Raw genomic sequence first — 25,971 nt, 5'->3', positions numbered from 1 at the left:
ACAGTGCTGCCGATCTCTTTTTGCTTAATCACCCATTCAAAAAACCTTCAATACAATTTCTACAGCACTAGTGCTGACTAAAGACACTCTGCTTGGTGAGACCCGTTTAATGACAGATCACCAATTTAGTCTGATGGGATTCTGCTCCAAGATGGCACTCCAGCTGCTCTCCACTTGAAACACATTGTACATGAAAGTGACCTTTTTAAGAAAGGAGTAAAAAAAGAACATTTTCATACTGTGGCAAAACCATATTCAGCAGTTGGTTCTACAGTGGGGTGGCCATTAGTGCTGATGTCTCACAGCTCCTGGGTCCTAATTAATAATAATAATTCCTTATACTTATATACTGTAGAGCTTTTCTGGACACTCCACTCAAAGGCCTTTACAGGTAACGGGGATCCCCTCCACCACCACCAGTGTGCAGCCCCACCTGGATGATGCAGTCTTAGTGCACCAGTACACTCCCCACACACCAGCTCTGTGGGGGGAGAGCAGAGTGAGGAAGCCAGTTCAGAGATGGGGATTATTAGGAGTCCATGATTGGTAAAGGCCAATGGGGAAATTTGTGTAACACCCCTACTCTTTCTGAGAAAGGCCCTGGGATTTTTAATGACCTCGGAGAGTCAGGACCTCGGTTTTATGTCTTTTTCGAAGGACGGCACCTTTTTACAGTATAGTTTCCCCCTCACTATACTGGGGCAATAGGACCCACACAGACTGCAGAGTTAACCTTTTTTTCTCCTTACTAAGGCGTTTTTGGTTTCTCTCCTCTGTTGTCTTTTCTGTTTTGTATTCACAACATGTATGGTCACCTGCTTTGTTAAGCGCCTTGGGGCAACCTTGTTGTGAAAGGCGCTATATAAAAATAAATTGAATTTAATTGATCACCTCCTACTGGCCCCACTCACACATCTTCCAGCAGCAACCTTAGTTTTTTTTCCCAGGAGTCTCCCATCCAGGTACTGGCCAGGCTCACACCTGCTGGGCTCCAGTGGGCTGCCAGCTGTGAGCTGCAGGGTGATATGACCACTGTGGAGTTTGCATGTTCTTCCTATGGTGTTCGTGGGTTTTGTCCGCAGTGAAAAGACTCAACTTTGTTTACCAGGTTAGGCTTTACAACAGTCCTCAGTACAACTGTATGTTGGATTAAACTCTTGGATATATAATGAATATGAAACCTAAACCAAATTATAACATGTAAGGTATGTGAATACGGAGGCCCTTGCAGTCTTAATCAAAAATATGATTTGTTTTGTACAACCACAAGTTTGCTTCATTACTTATTTTCTTATTCGCTCAGAAAATGTTTTAAATTTCTTTACGTTTTTTCATTTTTTCACCAGATGTCAATTGTGTATATACAAACTGTAAAAATATAGCTAAGAAAATCTTTATCTGCCCAGTCACAGCTGGTAATTCCAGTTGCTTCTTGTGCTGTATTTGGATGATAACAGAACTCACTCAGGCCGTGCAGCTGAAATACGAAAGCCGAACGAGGCTGAATTTCTCTGAAGCAAAGCACATGGAAACAGCCTTTTGCACTCTATGTGTTTTAGAACAAAATAATTTCTCTCAAAACTTAAGCTTGAGCAGCTAAAAGAATAATGAATTCCGCTCTTCCTGCAAATAGTCATGTTTGTGCACCTGCATCATTTTTCCTGCAGGTCTTTAATTCCCCCGATACTCCTGAGATGTTGGCCTGTAGCCTGTTCTCAGTGGCTGTGGCCTTGGTGACAGGAGTGAAGATTTAAATCTAGCCAATGAGAATGTGTTTTAAACAATCTGTCTGTCGGTCAGTGAGCTTCTATCCATTAAAAGACGTATACTGTATTTGTATTTGTGCCAAAGCAAAGTTCAGCTGAAGTTGAATGCCATAGGCTTGGTTTTCGTGCCAGAAGGAGTTTACCGGATCGCTAACAAGAGAGTGCTTTTCTGCAGCAGCATAACAATACTTTATTAGGCTCTTCTATTTCAGTATTTTAATACAGACACAGAGTGACAACCAGCCTGAGGAATTTAATGCATTAAGACAGAGTCTCTGCTTTGTTTAAGTCAATATAAATTATGCTGACAAAACAGGAATGTGCTGGGAATTATAACAAGATCTGGTTATAATTGGTGTGACTTTCGATTGCACCGCCACAGAGCGCCTTACAAGTGCTTTAAGACCAAGCTCACTCATCGAAACCTCCTACAAAGAAACCTGGAGCGGATGTCGCCAAATAAAATTGCACTTGCAAATGTAGGAGTGCACCAGGTCACGTGCCGGTGCCATCATCTTAAGGCCAGACCTTTTTATGCGTGTTTAACTCTGTGATGAATGTGGGCAATACCTCCACAGTTTACGAAAATCGACTGTTTTTACACTGACGGCTTAAAGAGGTCTCAGACGAAGAGACTGACAAAGGGGTCGTGAATGAAATGCTTCACGTGTGACTGCAAAGACCCTGGACAGTTTAGCAGAGACACAAGTACATTCCAACTCAGGGATCCACCACTTCAATGTCCCCAAATTGAAATGGTCATTTCAAACCCTCAGGATGTGCTTTCTCAAGAGTGTTCTCTCCAGGTAACAACCGTTGCACACAAAGTATACAGCGTATCCTAGGTTTCCCAAATACTTCAAAAACACAGAATCTCTGAATATACATATCCTGTACATACTGTATATAATGAGCAAGGGTGTATGATCGGGAAGTTCACTAATAAAGCAATGAAAGATAGCATGGTACCAGCCTAAACAAAGAACCAAACTTCCAAAGTGTGAGGGGCAGGAATCCTCAAAAACGCATGGAAGTGAAGGCACCTCCCACACCCCACCCCATCCCCTCAGAAGACCACTCGTCACATTCCCCTCCTCTCTGAAGTCCCAAAGAGGGGTCATCAAAGCTACTGTGGCTGGCTTAAAGGAGTAAATTGGGAAGACCACGGGCACATTTAAGCCAGTTTAAAATGTAAATCAGGCCATTAGCTGCAGCGAAGCCTTTGTCTTGCCATTCTGCTTGTTTAAGCAAAGGCCCCCACAGGATGCAGGCTGTGAAAACTCTGAGGTCTCCATGGCAACTTTGCGACGGCGATTGTGTTTGCCAGCTCAACACACACACACACACACACACACACACACACACACACGCACACACACACACACGCACACGCACCAACCCCACGGCCCTTTCTCCCGGGTGTGTGTGTGGGGACATTCTGAGAAAAGGTCACAAGGGTTCAGCTCTGATTAAGTGGCATTCTCAAGTGAGGGACCTCCACACTGGCAGCGAAGACACAATAGGTCAGCAATTTCCCTAATGTGCATGTAGGTAGCATCCTGCCTCATTTTAAATTATCCTCTGTTTTAATTAGCTGAACATCAAACTAGCCCACCATTCCAGAGTTAACCTTTAAATCTAAAACTGGGCTTAGTGCTTCATGTCTAATTGGTGTTCCCTTTGAGTTCCGTTTGCACATACGAGACAGAGGGGAGGATAAAGATATCACGGGTATCAATTTGAATCGGTTCTCAGCCCGTTGAGACAGTACCGTCGCTATGAATTGCGGACATGAATCTCAAATAGCTCTATCCACATTCACATTTAAGAGACAAAAGCTTCTTAACACCTAATAAAGTAATTCCTCTTTTATCCATCATTAAAAGAGGAGTAAGTAGTTGTACAAAGGTTTTGTTACCCAAACACTGAAAGAATTATTTACAGATTTTACTAAATTATCTTGCTAATCCATTTGCACAAAGCAAATGACATTTGCACCCATTTACACAGATTTTACTGGTGCAGTTTGGGTACCGTGCCTTGTTCAAGGGTGTGACAGCACTGCCTCACATGAAATTTAATAATTATTTAATAATTAAATATTATAATTGCTTATGGTGCTTTTCTGGACACTCCACTCAAAGCTCTTTACAGGTCATGGGGATCCCCTCCACCACCACCAGTGTGCAGCCCCACCTGGATGATGCACCAGTACTCTCCCCACACACCAGCTCTCAGTGGGGAGGGGAGCAGAGTGAGGAAGCCAGTTCAGAGATGGGGATTATTAGGAGGCCATGACTGGTAAAGGCCAGGGGGAAATTTGGCCAGAATGCCACGGTAACACCCCTACTCTGTTCGAGAAACGCCCTGGGATTTTTAATGACCACAGAGAGTCAGGACCTCCGTTTTACACCTCATTCGAAGGACAGCACCTTTTTACAGTATAGGGTCCCCGTCACTATACTGGGGCATTAGGACCCACAAACACCACAGGGTGAGGGCCCCCTGCTGGCCCCACTAACAGCTCTTCCAGGGTTAATCCCATAACCTGCCAGTTACAGAGCCTTAGCCCTTGCTCCCCATAACATCTGTGTTTGGCTCCCACTCCCATTGCATATGGGAATGGGTCGAGATAGCAGCCATGTCTCTGTTTCGCAAACATGTCCTCTGATAACCAATAGGCCTCAACAGTCTGTATTCAGAGTATGAACAGACACGTTTTGTTTTTTTTAAAAAAAAAAAACAAGGAAAGAAAAGCCAGGACAACCTGCTGTGCCAATTTGGATCTCGTTAAAGGAAATCACCAGTGAGGACTGTGGCGTCGAAGCGACACGCGTCGAACAGCCCGACGAGTGAAGTGGAAGGTTGGAGAAGGCCAGCCTGACCGGGGGCGTCTCTGTGAATCAGAGTGTCAGCCAGGGCCGTGTTTCAGTGAGGGCACAGGCATGCCACTCCCCCGAGATGAAAGAAAGACAGTGTCGTGCACCAATAGGCCCAGGTTTAATGCGTGGTCTGTCAGCTGGCACAGACGCTGCGGCTCAAGTCTGGGAGTCACCTGGGCCTGTGCCAGGCTCAGCAGCCAAAATGTTGTATTTCTTCTTTCTGCTTTTTCAGGGTGGAAGTAACCATTACCTCTTCCTTTAACTACAAGCTACCAAATGTATTACTGTTCACAATTTATTCCAGCACTTCATAATAGGTCACTTTGTACCCTAAAAAATGTTTCCTACAATACTTAACAATTTTAGTCATATTACCTCTTTTCTTGTCCCATTGCAATTCTTGTCAACAGAACGAAAGGGATTACTTGCTTGCATCATGCGGGGCAGTGATGTCATTGACTAGATCAGCTTTGGTTTACGTCAAAGAAAGGTTATAAATGAGAAGAGGCCAGTCTTCCTGTCTAGCACATTTGTTAGCTAACACTTGAACGAAGGATCAAGATTCATTCAGCCGTCTTGAAAGAAACCAGGATAATCACTACTATGTGGCTAGGTAGCTTGTTCCACACTCCCACCACCCTTTGTGTAAACTCTCCTGCTCTAGGTTTTACATGCACTTCCATAACAACATCAAGTTATTGTGGTGTCATCACATTCCACGTACAAGAGATCTCACTTAAGTTAAGGCTCACAACTGTACAGGAACTTTGCATTCAAACAAAACCTAAAACTGCTTGGCTGTTTGGACTGTTCTGCGTCATAATTGAATTCAAGCTTTATTGCCCCATTGGGGAAATGTCTTGTACAGCACACTCCCAACATAACAACACAATGACAGACAAAATATTACCACCCAAGAAGTCAGTGTAACAGTGTTACAGCAAGATGAGGGAGAAGAGAGTTACAATGTATTGTTTGAAATGGATATTGCAGTGGGGATGAAAGATTTTCTGTGTCTGTTAGTATCACACCTGGTGACACAGAGGCGTCTCCCAGACGGGAGAAGTACTGTATGAACTCACAGTGGAGGGGGCGAGAGACACAATCCATAATACACACTGCTTTCTTTGCCACCCTGTGTTTGTAGAGGATGTATAAGCAATTTTATTTGCCCAAATTAAACTGCTACTTATTTTGACTTATTTTCCCAGTCTGTCACAATCAATGGTACTGATGTTACCAAACCAGCAAGTGAGACAGTGTGTAAAGACACATTCAATAAAAGACTTGTAGAAAAGTGTTAGGCTGGTGTTCTCCACCTTGCTTAGTTTAGCTTAGTTTCCTCAGAAAAGAGTTATTTTTATGAATGGTGTTGCAGCATTTGTCCCAGCTCAGGTTTTTGTCTACGACCTGTCCCAAACAGTCATTGACAATTTCTACAGTCTGACCAATAATTAAAGTAGGTTGGAGAGGTGCTGCATTTTTTTCTAAAATCCATGACCAGCTCCTTTGTTTTTAAAACATTTAACTGCAAAGAGAATTGTCACACCGTTTAGTAAAGGGTCCATGATGGTTTTCTCAATCTTTTAATAAGCGTGTTATCAGCAAACTTAATGAGATGTCTATTTGCGTGTTTGCTTTTACAATTGTTAGTGTACAAACTATGCAGTAAGGGAGATAAAACACAGTCCTGTGGTGATCCAATGGAAACATTGTTCCTTGTAATGTATTGCTTTAAAAGTCTCTCCAGAGCTTTCACTGGGAGAGATGTAAGAGAAACTGGCCTGTAGCTGTTAAACTCGGTTGGCCGGGCAGTTTTTGGAATAAGGATAACGATGGATTTCTTCTACAGAGAGGGGATGGTTTGTAGATTTAAGGACATTTGAAAAAGCAAACTGAAAATATCGCACAGCTGATCAGCACAAGATTGCAGAACTCTTCCACACACATTATCAGGACCTGAGCTCTTTCTCAGATTAATTTTCCTGAACTGTATACACATCTCTGCTTAATCAATTATAATAGACTCACCCAATATTGGGAGATCAGCACTATAGACGAGGGTGGCTGTGTGTTTCATTTCAGAATGGGTGTAAAACACATTGAGCTCATTTGCCAGCTGTCTTCCGTCCATGCCATCTAACACAGGAACAGCACTACCCTTACGCTTGTTTTTGCGTGATACTGGCCACGGATATACAGTAATTCCCTTCCATGTTGACCTGCACCTCTGTTGCTCCCTTAAACACGTCCCGTTGCCTGCAGCCCTGGGCTACTTACAGTGTGGTGGTAAACTCCACGGTCCCAGAGCATCGCACCTCTGATGAAGGACACGTAGCAGGGAGAGGCCTGCAAAAGAAGAGCACACCAGTGTTTCTCTTCCTCTCACGGTCCATGGCGATAAAATCATCCGGCCTTTACAAAACAAAATGAGCCAGTTTGCTACTGTGTTCCTTGAGCATGAAAGTGAGATTATTAGTGCCAAAAATGAACACGTAACTGTGTGTAAACACGTAAAGATTACTTCTATACTGAGAGGGAAGGGTTCTATTATACTTTTTTGTTTACTGTTATTAACAGACAAATATTAGAAAAAATACCGACGAGGCAAAGTTAATCAGTCTATATACTCTTTTCCTTAAATATTAGTAGCAGTACCTTCGTGATAAAAAGATTCTCAGCTCTCGAGAGAATTTGTTCAAGAATTCCAGGGTACCAGTTTCAAGAACATGGCTGGTTAGTTTGTTCCAGACACCCACCACCCTCGGGGTAGAGAACTGAGTAGAATTCAGTAGAGTAGAGAGAGGAGTTTATTGCCATTTGTACATGTACTGTACATGGGAATTCTTATTCATGCTGATCTCTCGGGACATACAGTACGCAGTACAGCAGAGGACACAGTACAATGGACAACATCACACAACGTAGACAATACATTACAACATAATAAATAATATAACCAGAATAATAAATGTGCAGTACTGGAACAAAAACTGTGGCAGAAAAAAGATGCATAGTGCGTTGAGTCTGAGGCATGTTAAGGATGTGCACTGCGGTAGGGTAGAAAGTGCCAGTCCCAAATGCACGTTCACTAATGTTCATCATGACTCCAGCAGCCCTTGTCTTACTAGGGGTCCTAAAGTAGTCCAGGGGGTTCCTGTTGACCATAACCTTTCAGGATCTGAGCATTTGTTTCAAGGGCAGCAGTCAGGGTCCAGGATCTGGAAGGTTGTGGGTTCTAATCCCAAAGTGAGACGCAGCTTTTGCGCCCTTGAACATGGGTACTTTGCCCAGACTGCTCCAGTTGCAATGCCCAGTTCTATAAATGGGTGCAGATGTAAGCTGCTTTAGATAAAAGTGTCAGACAAAAAAAATAGTAAAAAATAGTTTTGTTTCCTCATGAGAGTCAGCATCTTTAAACTTTCTGTACATCCCATTTCTTTAGGCCCAGGAGGTCTGACCTGCTTGCTTGTCTTCCAATATTCCAGAGCAGCAATATCTTTTTGTGTCATGTGTACAACTCTAACCCACGAAATAAACATACAATACCATGTTGTTTTCCTTTATCATCATTCTTGTCACTGTCATGACAGTGGTGTGCAACTGTACCTCAGTGAAAAACAGAAAACACCTACACAATAAACTTTTCACCAGCAGAAAATATGACAATCAAGGATAAGGGGTTCCCTCACTCCTCAAAAGTTCACAAAACAACACAATAACTGAGTAAAGACTCTTTAGACTCTGTCCTATCACATCTCAGCAGTACAGCAAGCCAGAAGTCCATCAATTATCAATCTGTTTCCCAGAAAAGAGCCAGTATGCCATCACAGCAGTGCATCAAACACTGTCCAGAAAGGGTCAGACTTGTTTAAACGGGTGGTTTCACAGTTCGTAACCTCATATCTTTTCACAGGACCAGGGGTCAGCTTCATGTGTGGTGGGGAAAAGCGTGTCAATTGTAACCACCTGTTCCACCAGCCTTTGAACCGCCCTGGCACAGCGCCGTGGTATTGTTGTAGCCTGTGGCCTGCGTCCGGGGCACAGCAGACCCATCTATCTACAGCCGACACTCGGCTCTTCCATAAAGAACCTTTTCCAGCAGACATATGTGGAGCAGCCCCTGCCTTCACCTGCTCCAATCAGGAGCCTCGGAGCCCGTCCTAGCCCACCGCCCATCCGCCCACTTTGATTAATGGAATCAATCGGCTCAGTAGAGAGGGGGAGGGATGTCCCCTCTTGTCCTTCTTTTCTGTGGCCAGCAGCCATGTCACCCAGCATGTCACAGCTGGCAGCCCACTGCAGCCCAGCAGTGTGAGCCTGGTCAGTACCTGGATGGGAGACTCCTGGGAGAGCTAAGGCTGCTGCTGGAAGAGGTGTTAGTGGGGCCAGTAGGGGGCGCTCACCCTGCAGTCTGTGTGGGTCCTAATGCCCCAGTATAGTGATGGGGACTCTATACTGTAAACAGGCACCGTCCTTCGGATGAGACGTAAAACTGAGGTCCTGACTCTCTGTGGACATTAAAAATCCCAGGGCGTTTCTTGAAAAGAGTAGGAGTGTAACCTCACCAAATCCCCCCCTGGCCTTTACCCATCATGGCCTCCTAATAATCCCCATCTGTGAACGGGCTTCATCACTCTGCTCTCCTCCCCACTGAGAGCTGGTGTGTGGGGAGTGTACTGGTGCATCATCCAGGTGGGGCTGCACACTGGTGGGGGTGGAGGGGATCCCCATTACCTGTAAAGAGCTCTGAGTGGAGTGTCCAGAAAAGTGCTATAGAAGTGTAAGGAATTGTTATTATGGAGGGCAGGCTGTGGAAGTGAATCCCAGCTCTTGGAATTCAGTGCACCTCCTGTGCAGTCCTACCTCTGCTGTGGAAGCTCATGAGAGGATCAGAAAGCCCTGAGCAAGACAAAGAGATTAGACTAATGGCACTGAAACAACCAGAAGCTCATGTGATTGGAGCGATGCAGTAAGAGGTATTTCAAGTGCAAGCCCAGAGCCATGCTGAAATAAGACAGCGGGCGCAGGGAATGGGCTGGTGGAAAGGTTGATTGTGGATTGTGAGAGGATCCAGCTACCCAGCCATGTGGCTGATGCCAATACCTTGGCTTCTTTTAAGAAACATCTGGATGAGGTCCTGGGATCCACTACTCTCCCAGTTTGAAAGATTACCATCCAGGTCACAGAAAACGTTAAGAACACATTCATTCCGAGTGCTGTTACTCTTTCAAACTCTGATGTAGGAGACCCTCCAGAGCATATACAGTATATGCATGCAGCCCACACTTCAATCTTGTGTCTCGCACTTGAATCTAATGTTTTTGTGCCGTATTATATGGAATTGTTATTGATATTACACTAATCGTATACTGTACATCAGTAAAATCCACTGACTGTTTTACGTACGCTGTATACTGTACACATTATTTTTACAGTTGTCCCACTGGGGCCAAAGGAAATTTTCCACTGCATGTGGACAAGAAAGTAGATTCTGATCAACTAATTAATTACTAACTACCCAAGAGGCAGGAAGGGCTCAATTGCCACCTCTCATTTGTAACCTTTGCTCTGAGGTACAAAGGCAATCAGCACAAATCAAGAAAGTATGCCTTTCAATAACTTAAATTCAGGCTTATTTGTGCCACGGTTCAGTAAATAACTCTCTATAAAAATAAATTAATGAACTAATGCATAACACTTCAGACTGACCAAGGTTAATGGGACTTAGCCTGTCCCAAGGCAGGCATGTCTGTGCTGCTGCTTCAGCGAGGTGCATGTTCTGCAGAATGTGCCTGCCTCCAGCTGGTCATTGAACTTGATTCCTCCTCAATTCTTATGAATATACCATTAGAAATTCATTACAATCGCTTTAATTTTAATTGAAGGGCAGCTTGATAATAGGGGCTGATAAATAAGAGCCAATTAAACAGCAAACTGTGAGCACTTAGGAAACAATTACCTTGTTGGCACTAATTAGGTATTCGAAGCTAAATCAAGTATATTTAGAACAAAGGGGGGTGCTGGGGGGGTGAGGGGGAGGGGGCACTGTGCAGTTCGACAGAGCAAGACAGAAGAATAGGAAACATGAGAAAATAAAAAGGTGGGTGTTAATAGCTGACAGATCTGAAAGCAGCACAGATGAACGCAACAGCGCAGGAACACAAAGGTATTAGTTCAGAAGCCGCAAAAAAATAGGAAAAAGAGAGGCAGTGCAGCGAGGAGAAGGGAAGAAAATGGCTCCTAGTTAACAGTGAAGTGCAGACAGATGGCACATGGAGCACACAAAGCCGAGCACAAGTACCCCAGGCACTGGTAAATGAAGCCACCTTGGCAGTCAGGTGCGTGAGAAGTGAAAGTTAGTTGCCCTGCCTCTTCAGCCCGAAGAGGTCTGCTCCTTAATTGCCTGCACCATCCTGCCCTAATGAAAATGTAATATGATACTGCACTCGAAGGTTAGGCAGGGAAGACGGTTTATCTCCTGCGTGGACTCACAGCAACAGCGAGAGCGGTAATCACAAACATTAGGCACCAGAGCACTCTGGCTAATGAACAAGGAGAGCAGCACCTCCCAGTCACATGTCATAGGCACTCGGAAAAATAGTTTCCTGCTCTAGCAACATTTTGAGATTTGTGTGCGTGTGTGTGTGTGTGTTTTTTACCAATTTTCTAAACCATGTGGAGAAACAATAAAAAAGGCAACAGGAAAGTTAAGATATGTAGTTAAAAGTTTAAAACTTTAACCAAGGGATGTTATTTCAAAATAACAAAATGCCTCATTTAGAATATTGCGTACCTCTTTTTCCACCTTATAATAGAAAAGATATTGCTGTCTAGAGAAAAGCCAAAAAATACTGTACATTCTTGGCCTTAAGGGGAATGTCCTAATCTGACAGGCTGAAGGAACTGGACCTTTTTAATCTTGAACTAAGAAGTTTAAGACTACCAGGGGAACCATTCCTAGTATTCTTAATCCTATAGACACTGACAAAGTCAACCCAGTGACCTCCTTCAGAATGAAGAGTGGAACACAAAGCGGAGGACACAAGTGAACAGCACACAAGTGAAAACAAGAAGCATTTCTTTACACAAAGAGTTGTGGGAGAGGAGAACATGCTGTTGAAGTCAACACCCTGGTTTCTTTCAAGAAGCAGCCAGATGAGATTCTTCAGCTAAAACTACAGTACCTGCTACCCGATAGGCCAGACAGGCCGAGCATTTTCTTCTCATTTGTCTTAAATCTTGAAAAGCCCATTTCATTGACCCCTCTCCATGCAACAATGCTGAACAGGAGCACTCAGAGAACAGCCACGCACACACAGGGAGAGCATGCAGACTCCCCACAGACAGAGGCCAGAGCCGGAACACATCCTGGGACCCTGGAGAAGCAGGGTGCACCATCAAGCCAGCGGATTATCTACCTGTGATCCACTGACTGAAATTTCAGACATCCTTTCTTCTATAAGGCAGCAGCAATCAATCAGGAAACTGGTTGGGTGATGAGGAGGATGTCTGTAACAGTGTATTTGAAATGCAGCGTGATTTGGATTGACTGTATTTCCTCTAAGTAATAGTGAAAAAATGATTTCAGTATATAGTTCTATACTGTATAAGAAATATGTTTTATTGAATCTATTTTTATCAGTCTTGATATCTGGGCAGTCTTTGCAAATAATTGATTTGCTATTGTGTGCTTACTGAACTACCTAATTTTTATATATATGAAACAACATTGTAAAATGTTCAGCTGTTGGTTTGTACAGTATGTTAAACATTTTCAGACATACTGTTACTGTAAGTCTCTGAGTTTTATTTTTTCCATACTGTGAAATTTACTATACAGAACTGGCTGCACACCCCCGAGGAAGGAATTCGGCAGCTTCTGCTAAAGAGAAATACTCTTTGGCAGGGAAATAATGCTTGATTAGAAAGATTCTGGAGGTATGAAGATCAATCTTCTGCCAGTGTGTCTCCTTCAGGCCCCGCACAGTAGTGTACATTGACCTACTGAATTACTGGGTGTGGTTTTGTTCTTGTCTGCTCCATTTTGTGCTGGGTGTTGTTTCTCATAAACCTTGTGAAACAAAGGTTTCCTGTGCATCTGCTGAAGTACAGTTCACGATGCTCACAGCAAGCTAGCGAATGCTGTAGTGTTCCTGCACAAGTTCCATGCTTGTTCCTTTGTTCTTGAATTCAGAGGAACTGCGCATCCTAATCTTAGCATCATAGAAGAAGAGAACCTCACAAGACAAACTGGGCAAATTCTAATCCTGTGTAACGATAATAAAAATATTGGTTTTGTTGATGCATGAGGGCAGCACAGCCCGCCAGGGAAAAAAACATCTCTGCTCTAATCGGTGGCAGAGTTTGCTATTTTTTGTAGACTTGCGAGGCTGGCCCTGCTTCATCATGGACCGTGTCATCTGAAGAGACACGGATTTCTTCACTGAATAAGAGAGACTGACAGGGCTGCCTTTGTGCCCTCAATGAGCAGAATCACACCAGACAGCTACTCCTCAGCCTTGCATTCTTTCACCTGAAAAGTTGTAACATAGCACAGTTTTCCTGCTCCTTGCTCACCTGTTCATCAGATTAATGCATGGCCTTTTCATGCGCTGTTTTTTGTTCAGCTTCGGAGAAATGTTTTCCATTTTAACCACAGCAGGGTATCTGTGGGAAGTTCCAGTTCTAGGAAATCTGCCCTTTTGGATTTGAAATGGATTTTAAAATGCAGATAGAACAATTATTGTATTCACAAACCACAAAGTTATCTTTTCAGTCTCTGGATCATGAATTGTGATACAAGAAGAAAAAGACTTAGAAATCATGGAGACACTCTCCAATAAAAAAAAAATCACTGAAAATAGCAGGATCAGCAGAATGCACACTCTCTCCAGTCCACAACAAATTTCACTTATTTAACCTGTCAGCATTCTTCTGGCAAACAAGTTGTCAGGATGAGGGCTTGCTTACCGAAACATTGACACATGTTAAATAAAAATGAATTGAGATCATACAGCGTCGAATATGCAATGCTTCTTTTAAAAATATTCAGTTACTGGGTATACCTCTTTACACAGAAAATAACACAAAACATCTTAAAGAAGTTGGATCTTATTCTCAGTTCTAAAATATGTATTTTTAATTTAAAAAAAAACTGAAAATGACTCCCCCATGTTCAAATTTTCTTCCATCGGGGCACAGCAAAGATACTACAGAAATCCTACACGCTGTACATGCGGAATTAGTATTATTAGCAGAGTTCTTATAAGAATAAGAAGAGAAATAAGAATGAGAAACCCCGCTATGAACCGGTAATACTGGATGTGTGACCTGCTTCACTGGAGCCTCTGTATTAAAATTCCTAGCTGTCCAGAGAGCGAGAGGGGCTTGAGGGGGGAGAGGCTGATGTCAGCAGGCATCTTCTTCGGATGTTATTCCCTGAGCGCTTCGGGCTTGGGGGAAACGGTTTCTCAGCTCGTCCCCCTGAGTGTGCAGTGAACAACACGAGGCAGAGCATGAGAAAGGACGAGGCGCAGTCTCGGGGGTCAGCTGGCTGGCCAGGGGCGCCTGTGTGTCAGGAGCTGGCCTGGCCCGACCCCTCTTGGACATCAGTGAAGCAGAAGACCTCACAGAGGCATGTCTGCACAGTCCTGCCTCTCCTGCAGGCGACAAGCCATATCTGCTGGGACACTGCTTTTACACTCTGTGACTTCAAAGTGATCAAAAGAAGGATCGGCTCTTTGCTTGTTATTCAGGTGCTAAAAGGCAGCTCTGCTGTTCCCTGTGCCATTCTCAGTCTAAGGAGGTAAGAACCCCGGCTTTCTCAGAACGTGAAATGAAATGCAGTAAAGTGGGAGATCATTAAACAAACCACTTTCATACTTTCTATCATACTTGAAAGGCAAGAACGCAAAGAAATAATCAGTCCAAAACACATACCAAAAAGAGTTTGAGATTAATATGCTTCAAAGAATTATCATATTGCTTTTTAATTGTCATTGGCTCATTGATCAACATATATTTTTTAAATTACCAATTAACTTTCAACAGCAACAAAGCATATCTCTGTACATTCAGCTTTGCCCATCTGAGCTCTCAGCTCGAGACAGGGCTTGGTGAGGTTACACACATCGTGTTCAACCAGTGAGGCAGAGTCTCCTACAACACTTCCTTCAAGCGGCCAACTCTCGAAGTCTGTGGTTCAGGTGGAAGAGCTGCTACATCCAATACATCCGGGATTTCTACAGCTGTTTGCCCCAAAGACAAAAATTAAATGAAACATCAATGATAACTGGCGGACAATGAAAAGGTCACATCACCTGTTCAGAGCTGGTGGCAAAAGCTACGCTTCTCTTTCATGCTAATGGGGCTAGAAGACGAAGCTGAGCCTCAGCAGGCCTCAGAGCTTGTGAACCATCTGTCCTTCGCCGCCGAGGGACCAGAGCCACGCTGACGCCCAGCCCCTGTATGTTTTATTAATCACTTGTACCCGATTACACTCTCACTGGGCCAGTTTACACGAGCAGGCATTTAATCAATTCTTCAATAAGCAGGAGCACAGAAGTGGACGCTGTATTTCAATTGGGCAATTGGGCCTGAACTACAGTATCTTCGTGGAATATCAGCAGCTTGGGATTGCTGTTACTGTCGTGGGATTCCAGTAATGGGTTTTGCGCCTTCTTATCCGAATATTCACGGCCTGTTCTCCTTTGTACACGACTGCAGCTTTGCAGCCCACTACCCCTGACATCCTGTCAAAGCTCTGTTGGGTTAAAGCCTCCTAAACCGTGTAACTGCGGCCACGCGGAGCAGTGTGGCTCGTTCCCCTCAATGGCAGCATGCGTGTTGGACAAGGAGCGCCATCAGACAAGCTGACAAGAGGTGACCCGACATCTTTCGAGCCACTGCTATTCATATCATTCAAAGGACATTTTTCAGGAGTAATATTTATTATTTTTTAAACAAGATCATTTCTTGAAGACTGTAAAAAAGATGACAAACAACAGTTTGCAGCCTGTTTGGACACTGCTAGCTGTTTGATCTGGAAGGAGGATCTCGTTCGGTCATGGAAAGAAGCCCATGTGCTGGCTGGGGAGCTTGTTCCTGCACCACTCCTTGCGTAAAGAATGGCCTCCAGTTCGCGGTCTTAAATGCCCAGCCACACAGCTTCTATCTGTGACCTCTGGCACATGTTTCAGTGTTTATTTTGAAGAATTGCACTGGGTTGATTTTTGTCAAGGCCTTTGTGGATGTGAATGCCTCAGGCCCTTTCACAGTCTGCTCTGTTCAGCTCTTAAAAGGTTCCATTTCCTCAGCCCGTCAGTGTTGGATATTGCCTTGAGCTCCAGAATGTCACTGGCTGCCCTTCCTGGGACTGATTCCAGAGCAGTGATGTATTTCCTGTAAGGTGCTGACCAGAATTGAACGCAATAATCTAATTGAGGCTTTACTTCTGCGTTATACATTTTTTAAACCACATCTATTGATTTAAATTCTAGGCTCTAAACAATACTGTATATTCTTGGTTTTTGTTTGTTTTTTAATTTCTTCCCTACATTGTCGTCTTCATAACTAAACTTTTCTTTGCCCTGACATGGGCTCTTTTACGAGGTGTTTAATTTTCCCTCTGGTAGACCTAATGTGAGAGATGCTAAAGGTTGCGGTGGGACGCTGAGCTCTGTCACCCTGACGTTGCCAGTACCTGGTGCGACACAGGTTCCCCACATGGCGGTGCACGTCTGGCTCAGCACTGGGCAGGGAGCAGCGAATAGGAGGCTCCTACTTCCTGGACACCTGCAGGCTTTGTGACATCACTGAGGGACATCTCTCTCCTGCAATCACTGCTGAGCCTCCTGCGTGTGGCTGCAGAGCTCGGAGCGAGTGGACACCTGATGGGCTCGATGGGGAAGCAGGAGGAAGAGCCTGTCTATACCTCCTCACTCTGCCCCCATGGGGTACGTGGGGCACTGCACTGAGCCAAGAGGTCCAGACCCAAAGGGAGGCTCCAGTTTGGGCCCATACGGACCCCCAAAAAACATTTCTTTTTTAATCAATTTAATCGATTCTTAAATTATTCTGAAATAATTCAAAAGGCTACTACGACCTGCGTTTTGCCGAAAGAACCAATTCTCTCCCAGATTTTGAAAGTAAACAAATTGCACATTCAATTTGAGCGCAGATGCAGGAGCAGGACCTGACAAAAGGGGGGAAATGCATCTAGAAAGCAAACTTCAAATAGCTTTTTTTGGCTTCTCTACACAATCCTACACTTGAAAGCAACGGCCGCAACTAGGATAGACATTAAAAGATGGAGAAGCAGAAAGAGCCATCTGGAAATGTGGCTTAACAATAGTGTATGCGCAGATGCTGGGTTCCCACAGGAATCTATCAGTGATGCCACAGATCTAGAACAAAGTTTTTTTTTATCATGAACCCAAGCAGAGTTTTCTTTAGATCCTGATTTGATTGAATAAAACATTCAATAGCTTGTCCCTGCAGGACGTTTTGAAAACTCACACACGTGTAGGATGTGTTTTGTAATCTAAAAAAGAATGTTTTGTGATATCCGCATAACACTCTAAAGGAACAGTTGTCTATTTATTATAACATAACAGGCCAGCAGAATACAAGCACATTTTAGTACGAACCATAGAAATTTAGAAAGCCCTAAAACTCAGAGTGCGGATCTCTACAGTTTTATGTCTTTGCCAACTGATATGAGATTTTCTAGATTTCACCTCTTTTAGGATCAGTCACATTTCTGGCCGGATTAAATCAGAATTTAGCCACCACCCATCGTGAAGTAGCCAGGGCTGATTCCACTGCTGTTTTACAAGGTTAGATCTTTCTAATTAAAACCTGCCAACCAGTTCAGGGCTCGTAGTTTCTGAAGGGAGACTGGGACAAGGTTTTTTTTTCCAGATGACATTTTTAGTCACGGTCACTTCTTAAACCATTGGAATATTTTTGGCAATTCTAAACATTCTTATCAGGTGTAAAACGTCTGAAGAGCGAGTTACTCACAGATCACATCTATATACTATAGCAAAATACATTTTATTCGGCACCTCTCATTTCTTCCATTAAGGAGAAAGTGACTGTAATGCCATACTATATCTGTGCTACAATCCTGTGTGAATATGGGCCTTACTGTATTAAATACCCTGTAGATATCCTTCCACTCAGATGAGCAAACCCCAACCACAGAGGAGTAATTATGTATATATAGATATATAGATATTTACCCAACCACCCATTTTCTAAGCACTTTATGCAATTCAGGGTCTCAGAGAAGCCAGAGCCTATCCTGGAAAGTAACAGGTGCAAGGCAGGTTACACCCTGGATGGGACACCAGGCCATTGCAGGACACACACAGACACACACACAGATATGCCCACACTCACAACAGGGCCAATTTTTCCAGAAGCTGATTAATCTACCGGCATGTAATTGGACTGTGAGAGGAAACCCATGTGAACACGGGAAGAACATGCAAACTCCACACAGACAGTACCCCAGGATTCAAACCAAGGGCCCCAGCACTGCGAGGCTGCAATGCTAACACTGCGCTAAGATATTTATTGTGCATCTATTGTCAAATCAGGGAAAATATTTGTTGCACAAACTTTTCTGTTCCAAGCAAAACAAACAGGAATGCCCTCCTCAGTAACAGCAGGGGATCTCAGAAAACAGAGCAGAAAGGCACGACCTAGACCAAGAGATCTAAAGAAAATGGGTACAGACCCTCGAAGACTTTTTCTTTTTTCATTTACCTTCTGTGCTTGGGGGTCTTGAATCAACATGTGTCGGCTGTTGATTAACTGTCACTTGAGAGGGGAGTCCCTGCCCTGCAACTCTCGCACAAAGGAGGGAGCTGGGAGAGACAGCAGAGCAATGAGTCAGATTAAATCCTCACTGTGACCTGAGACGCTAGAATCCAAACCTTCAAGAATCTGAGCAGTAGGAAAGGGCTGCCTCCCCGACTTCAAAGTTAAAAGAAAAACAAAATACAAGAGCACACCCACCCACAGACGAGAGAGAAAAAAGGTGTTTGAGGTTTGGGTACAGGCAAGCGCCGATGCTAGGAAGGAAACTCAATTGTCTTTAATTAAGTTCTTCCCAGCAACGCCACAGAGCACAAAGGCAGTTGGAGGCTTCATCAAGGGTCAGGTGACTGCATTGACTCTGCGACCCCTAAACAAGCTTTAAAGGGCAGGGGAGATCCCTGCTGGCCTGACGCACTCCCCATTTGACCTGCCTCCTTTCTGCTTTAATTTAATGGCAATCAGCACAATATGGCTCTGCCTGGCCCGTGACAATAGGATGGGCAGAAGTCAGCGATACAGCTGTTTGCGTCCTCTCAGCTGGGGGAAGCAGCAGGAAACCAAAATGACACTCTGGTCAGAGTGGCTTGATCGCCCTGATAAACAGAAATAACCTGCTGCGCTGCTTCATTAAAATTCATTAGGGCATCGGAGCTGGGCAGAACCGAGATCGCTGGACTTACAGTAAAAGAGACAAAGCCTGTCTCCTTTCACATTTGTACTAACAGGGGTTCTTTTAAAGAAAAGGTGAATAACTAAACTGAAAGGGAAAAAAAGTGGGTTTTTACCTCTGGGTTCACTGGAAACAAACTATTAATACGAACACATGCAAAATAATATTGAGTAGGTCACTGAGCCACAAACTAAGACTCGTGGAGCCACAGGTTATTCTGGTTTCTAGATGCAAAGCAGTCAGAGAGCATGTGATTCTCCCCCTGGATAGGACACCAATCCATCACAGGAGCTACCTTCAGCATTGCTGGCTCCTGTTGATACAGCTGGATGGTCTAGGGGCATTAGGGGTAAAGTACCTCCCTCAAGGTACAACAGCAGTGTCTGCAGCAGGGGTGTGAACCCACAATGCAGCAGTCATGAACCCAGAGACTGTCCCACTAGGCTACACTACCTCCCACACAATGGAAGAGTTGGCTAAGTGCCCATTAAAAGGATGTGTCAGGGTTTAGGGAAGGTGTCCGTTTGCTCAAGATGATTAACAATGGAGACCAACAGCAGTGGACTGTAAGTCCTGAATTAGGAGGATAAAAATTAAAGAGCTGTGGTCTTCTGGTGTCTGTGAGAACCAAGGGCTCTCTTTAATCACTGCCTTGCTATTATTCAGAGTCAATTCAAGAGGTCCTTGACCTCCCTCAGTAACATACTGAAGAAGCAACAAGCTAGAGGAAGGAGCTCCTACTGAAGATGGAAATTATCAGCTGAGAACAGAAAGTCAGATTCGTTCCCGTTATCCTAATTCCAAAGACTTGATGGGATCAAGTCTTATTTGACACATCAGCAGTAAAAAAAGCCTCCAGAATAAAGATTCACAGAACTCTCCATCTGGTCCAGGCGGAGTCTGAGGACAAAACAGATTCGCAGTAGTGGCAAAGAAAAAAAAGAAAGAAGACGTGTGTGAATGATGTTTCTCACTGGACACTAAAGTCTTTCCCCTGAATGCGGCTGGAAACCCGTAGAGCTGTGTTTTTAAACACGCTTTGAAAGTGCCAGGACCGGAGCGGTGCAGTAGCTGTACTCCTGCAGGGGAGACGGCCACTGCGTGTGGGGTATGGAGGCCAGCACACTGGACAGACTCACTGTGCCGCGCTGGCACCTGCACAGCTGCGGGACAGGGCCTCACCAGGGGCCGCGCTGCAGGTTCTGCTGCAAAGAAAGGGGAGGTGCTTGTCTGACAAGGACTTTGCTTAGTGACTGCAAATCCCGAGGCTTGTTTAAAGGGGAACAGCAACCCTTTTTTATATTTCGGGGTTAGAATGAATCGGCATCGACGAGTGCATTTCCAAACGCAATGAAAGTGAAATGCATGCCGTAACTTTACTGTACATCATTTCCAGGTATGCGCAGCGCCATATTTCCATCATTGTCTGCGATTCGGAACGAGGCAACGACATGCGAAGCGGCCCTATTATATTATAAACATGCAGGCTTGTGAATTCATCTCTTTTAATCCAACAGAAATATCGCCCTCTACACTTCGAGACAGTTTTGCTGACAAATAAGACTTACGTGTTAACTCTGCATGCAGATCATGTCAGGATGAACTTAGATACTGCAGTGAAATGTCTGCTGTACAAGCTGTGTTTATTTGCTCGTACTGTAGACCACGAGCAAATTAGTCATTACATTAGACACATAACATTAGTCATTACGGAGACTAGTGAGCAGGAAGGGCCACTTCCTGCAATTTGCGCAAACTCTTGACCACATGGCAACTATACAGTACTTTCACAAAGTTCACAATTTTGTGTTTAATTTGGAATTTTGCGTTACCGTCAATTTGTCACGCTCTTGTGATAATCTGCTGCCTTCAAAGACCGGTACTCTGTACTCCTGCACTGAAAACCAAAACGAAACCCTTTCAATACATAACTTTGGGTGGTCTACACACATATCCAAATCACAACATAATAGAACTACGTAATAAAAACAATCCCGGTTTCTCCCACATCCCCCCTCCCTGGGGGTCAGCGCTGACCTCCTCCTCCCATCACACCATCCCTTCCCAAATGACAACCTGGAGCATCATCATTGAACAGCGGCTGATAAATCTGCCCTTTCCAACTGGAACCACCCCCCGCTTCAATCCACCTCACAGGACCTCTGGACATCTTCATCCTCGAGAGAGGAGACACCACCGCTCTCCAGAACACCAGAACAGTTCAAGAAAATGACTGGGGTGCTGATGTGCTCTCAGCTCCTATCTCAATCATATTACGTGTTTCAGAAGATGCTTGGGCAGAGTCTGACAGATGTAAATTCAGACGACGAAGCACCTTTTTCTCCAACACGAGCAACAAGCTCAGCAGTGATGTAGAAGGTCTAAAGCTGTCAAATCAAAGCGCTATGGAGTTTCACTTCAGAGGACTGGACTTTTGGCATTGTGGGTCTGTACAACCATATCACCACTTACAAAATACAAGTCTGTATTTTTCTTTAAAACACCAACAAAAGTCACTGTCCATTAATTCTTACTTCATAACTAAACAGGTGAAGGTCGTTGAACTTACTCTTTCTTTGCTGTCCACCGCGTTGCAGTACAGTCTTCTAGTAGTGTGTCCCACAGGACCAGTGAAGCCTTGGCCGTCCTCAGGCTGGGTCCTAGTCCCCAGACGGCCTATAGACAGTGCAGTTCTGTACCTGCTGCTGTGAAGGTTCATGTTCGAGACACTCCTGGAAGACGGGAAAGGCCTCTGCTTCCAGCAGCACAACACAGGTGCTCTCCTAAACTCTTCAGAAAGCTGCACCAACCCCATGTCGCCTCCCACCCTGTTTCTCACCTTCCTATTTAAGCCTTTATATGTAAAAAGCAAAGAGTGCGAAGAAGAGGCATAGGGAAATGGCGAGACTAGTACCAGAATTCAGTCATGCATCTCTTCTGTGGGAAGGAACAGTGTTTATTTTTTTCCTTAGACCCTGGGTGATTATTGTTAATCATTAGGGGAGGTCACTCTGTAAATGTTAAACTGGCAAAAGACGTTGGTTGCCTTTACGTTTATCATGAAGAGGAGACAAGCTGTGGGTTAATCTTGGACCTCAACTAAAATTGAAAAATAAAATTATTCCTTCAGTCCTAATATACAAGGCTCTCCCCGTGCTGTCGGTGTGTACTACGTTTCTGTACAGGATCCTGATCTGTAGAACACGCCGTACAGGTGTTGTTAGTGTTGTCCAGTTCAGAGTTTTGTACAAAGAATGTGAATGTTAAAAAACTATACGGGTGGCACAGTACTTGAGTCTTTTGCTTTGTCAGGATAGTCTTCAGCTATACTCTGACCCTGAATTGGAGGAATTGGTTATAAAATGGATGGATGGATAAATGTTATATTGGTAGTGTTCTGATGCAGCTCCCAGGAGCAGATGTGCATATGAAGTTTACTGAGAAGTGTTTACGTGAGCCAGTGAGTGGAAGAACATCTGTAATATGGTGGCTTGGCCTGCTATTCAGTACTATACATGCCTGCATTGGAAATAACCTCACTTTCCTTGACTCTTTTTTAAAGAGGTTTTCAATGGTGCTTCGAACACATTTCTTAAAGGTCAAAAGAGAAAAGGTGCTTTTCCGCACAGACTGATATTTAATATTTTTTTCTGTTGTTTCCGTGTTTGTCAAGAGAGCCCCCATTAGCAGCAAAGCCCCAAGCACATGTACAGTACTTCTTCTGTGAGGACTACTAAGCCCACCGACAAGTGAGTTTAGAGAGATCAGAAGACACTGAAAAAGTTCACAACAACACACATACGTTTTGCTGCAAAACTGTTGTAGAGTTTCAGGCAGAGATACGTCAGGTGTTCAGCTTGGTGTTCTTTGATTTCAATGTACAGCTCTTATTAATAATGGGCTATTTTAAGCCCCAGAAATGCATTGCTTTTTGCCCCGTTGTTTCCAGCACTGTCCAAATGGGAAGAGTCCGATCATTCCCAAACGTTCAGGGTGATCAAACGCAAGCATAGAAAAACCCCACTAACCCTTCACCTCTTACAGTAAAACGCCACAGCTCTCCTGTCACATTACGGAAAAAAGACGACTGCTGTAGGACTGCGCGATGAATCGTATTAAAGCTAATCAAAAAGCCTTTTCTGTTCAGACACCAGAGAGAGCCCGGCCTCAGCGCTCTCCCATTCACACGGCGCTCCTGCTCTAGCCTCTCTCCCTCCACACCGTCACCCCAGTGCAAAACTCCCACTTCAAGTACACAAGTACCTACACAGCAGAGCGCGTGACCCCAGAAGGTCGGGGGTGCACTCTCGTAATCATTGACGCCCCTGCCCCTGGGGTCCCTGTCTTTTGCGGCTGAGGTCAATGCCAAGACCTGCGCAGAGCGCTCATAGTGGAGAATTAACAAGTGTGACAGCCCTGGTCCCCCCTTCCCGGCTCCTCGCCTTTGTCTTTTGAGCGCTGTAAATAGAGACATCTGGGCTGAGGCTTTTCAGCGCGGTAATTGAAAATGAACATGGATCAAGTTCTGGCCTGCTGTATTCATAAATCTTCAGGCCTAATTACATTAAAGGGGAATCTAGGGGCTGGCTCTATGGAAACAGCGTAGTCTATCAGCCTCGCCAATCATGAATCATTAAGACGAGTGTGTCTCTCCCCACTTCAGTTGCTCCGGATCAAGATTTTTTGGCTCCATCCCACTCCTCTTCTAGAAAAGGTAAAAGAAAAACGCCGTAAAATATTAACAAGCCCCTCTTGGAAATGAAGCACAGTGTAACCAGTGGAGACAGGCCTGTCAGGAAGCTCAGCAGTGTTTAGACTAGCATAATCACTGTGTACAGTTCACAAACGGCTGCATTTTCGCTGACGGAGAACCAGGAGAGCTCTTAAGTTTTATTATGACCGTTACTCGTATTATTATTGTCGTTATTAAATAGGACGTCTCTCCTCACTACGTTAAATGCCTTGAATGGTTAACATGCCCTTTTTAACAGCGCTTCAGTAATTGCAGGCACAGTTGTGAAGCAGCCTTCCTTGGGTGGAGTGTACTAAAAAAGACACCTGCAGCTAATTGATCGTTTTTTTTTTTCTTGTTTTGTTGTTTTCTTTTTTCCCAGAAGTGAAAAAAAAGCCTGCTTTTCCATGAGGAGAAATCTAAACACCCACAGCACCTTATTGGCCATGAAGGGGAGGTCAGTACTGAGACTGCCAGCCGGTGCTTGGGGCTCAGACCCAGAGGGGCACCAGGGCACAGAGCACAACAGGGCAGGCTCAGCCAGGGTCATGGAGATAACCACCGTTACGGCCTGTAGTCTTGCGTTACAGCGCTTCTCACTGACAAGAAAGTGGTCTGAAAATTCCTCCAGTTAGTCCTGTGGAGCTAGGAACTATGTGGGTGCACTGGGAAACAGACAGGGCTTTTTAGGTGGGTTAAGCACAGTAGAGTTGGTGTTGGCAGACCAGTAGGTGGCGATCTTTGCTCTGAGCCACAATTTCTATCCCAATGCCCCACCCAGTGCTGGTGACCAGAGACACCGTGCTGTAGCAGGCACTGTCCCTCAGATGTAGATGTTAAACGGAGGTACTGGCCTCTTCGGCATTTAAGATCCCATGGCTGTTTGTAAGAGTGGGGGTGTTTGTATTAGATTAGAAGACGTTTACTGTCCCAGACGTGGGAAATTAACTTGGCAATCTTGCTTCACAACCTTCACAAATAAAAAGAAAGAGACACACACATACACGTCCTGGCTAAATTCCTCTCTGGGACTGCACGATGTGGCCTCTTCAAAGTTCCTAGATTAATCTTACCTGCACATGAGTCTGTTCTGTGCAGTAGAAGAGGCATCTTTTTCAAAGCTGTGTTCATTGGTACTCTACATGGCACTTAGCTTGTTGCTAGGCTGCTGCTCAGAAATGTATGGGGGAACATACACACAGTCATTAATCACGGCTGATTATTTAGCAATATGCTGTCTCAACGCTTTCTGACTCCACTGTTTCCTGTTCTAGCCCTTTTTCTTATCACCTTAGTCTCTTTTTTAGTTCTGAGTCTCCTACGGGTAGGAAGGGCTGGAAAAGATAATGATGTTTGACCCATAATAATGGCCTAATACACATGGAAATGAACTTTAATTCCCATTTGCTAATGAGGTACAAAATCACTTATGTATGCAGCTTCGGTACTATAAGACAAGTAGATCAAAGAACGTATCATGCTCTTGTATTTTTTAAAAACCAAAAATGTAACTGCAGACAAATATTTTTTTTTAATTGCAAACTTTGATATCTGGTTTAAGAAATGAAAAAATAGATTTGTGCATCATCCTCACCATCATTAGAAGACACACTTATAAAGGGATTATTTTTAAAGAAACTTCAACTAGAATATACAGTGTTTCCAAGCATTGTACAATACTTCTGTTCAGTTCAGTTTATTGTCATATGCACAAGTGCAATGAAATGCATATTTGCATGTATGCTCCAATACAAAGACATTAAAAGAATCAGCAAAAGTCTACCACACACCATGACCTGCTTAAAGCAGTTCCAGAAGGCATTATTTTAACAATCTGCAAAAAACTCTGGGCTCAGTACCAGAAGGATGTGGGTTCAAATCCCTAGGTGAGGCGCTGCTGTACGTCACTCAGATCATTCCAGGAAAGCTGTATAAATGGGGCTGCAAGTCAATTTTGTTAATGCAAATTGCCCATTAAAATGGGCAAATGCCAGTTCTTTTCCTCCTTCACAAGCCCACAGACCATCGGGCTGGGAGGCAATTCAAATTGTACTCTCCCAGCCTTGCTGGCTGTAAGGTAAATGTGTAAAA

The 25,971-nt window shown here is 44.2% G+C and overlaps 1 protein-coding gene across 1 annotated transcript in view; it reads right to left on the bottom strand.

Annotated features, from left to right (window-relative positions):
• Nucleotides 1-25,971, bottom strand: part of LOC148829978 (uncharacterized) — a 131,489-nt gene that overhangs the window by 87,523 nt on the left and 17,995 nt on the right. The window contains exon 3 of the mRNA XM_088922685.1: nucleotides 6,929-6,997. Within this exon, the coding sequence (XP_088778811.1) occupies nucleotides 6,929-6,997 (69 nt within the window). The remainder of the gene's footprint in view (nucleotides 1-6,928; nucleotides 6,998-25,971) is intronic.

This window comes from Atractosteus spatula, chromosome 8 (assembly GCF_055471065.1).
Source record: "Atractosteus spatula isolate fAtrSpa1 chromosome 8, fAtrSpa1.hap1, whole genome shotgun sequence".
Lineage (NCBI taxonomy): Eukaryota > Metazoa > Chordata > Actinopteri > Semionotiformes > Lepisosteidae > Atractosteus > Atractosteus spatula.
The sequence above is the reverse complement of the archived record's forward strand: the minus strand, read 5'-3'. Positions and strand labels throughout refer to the sequence as shown.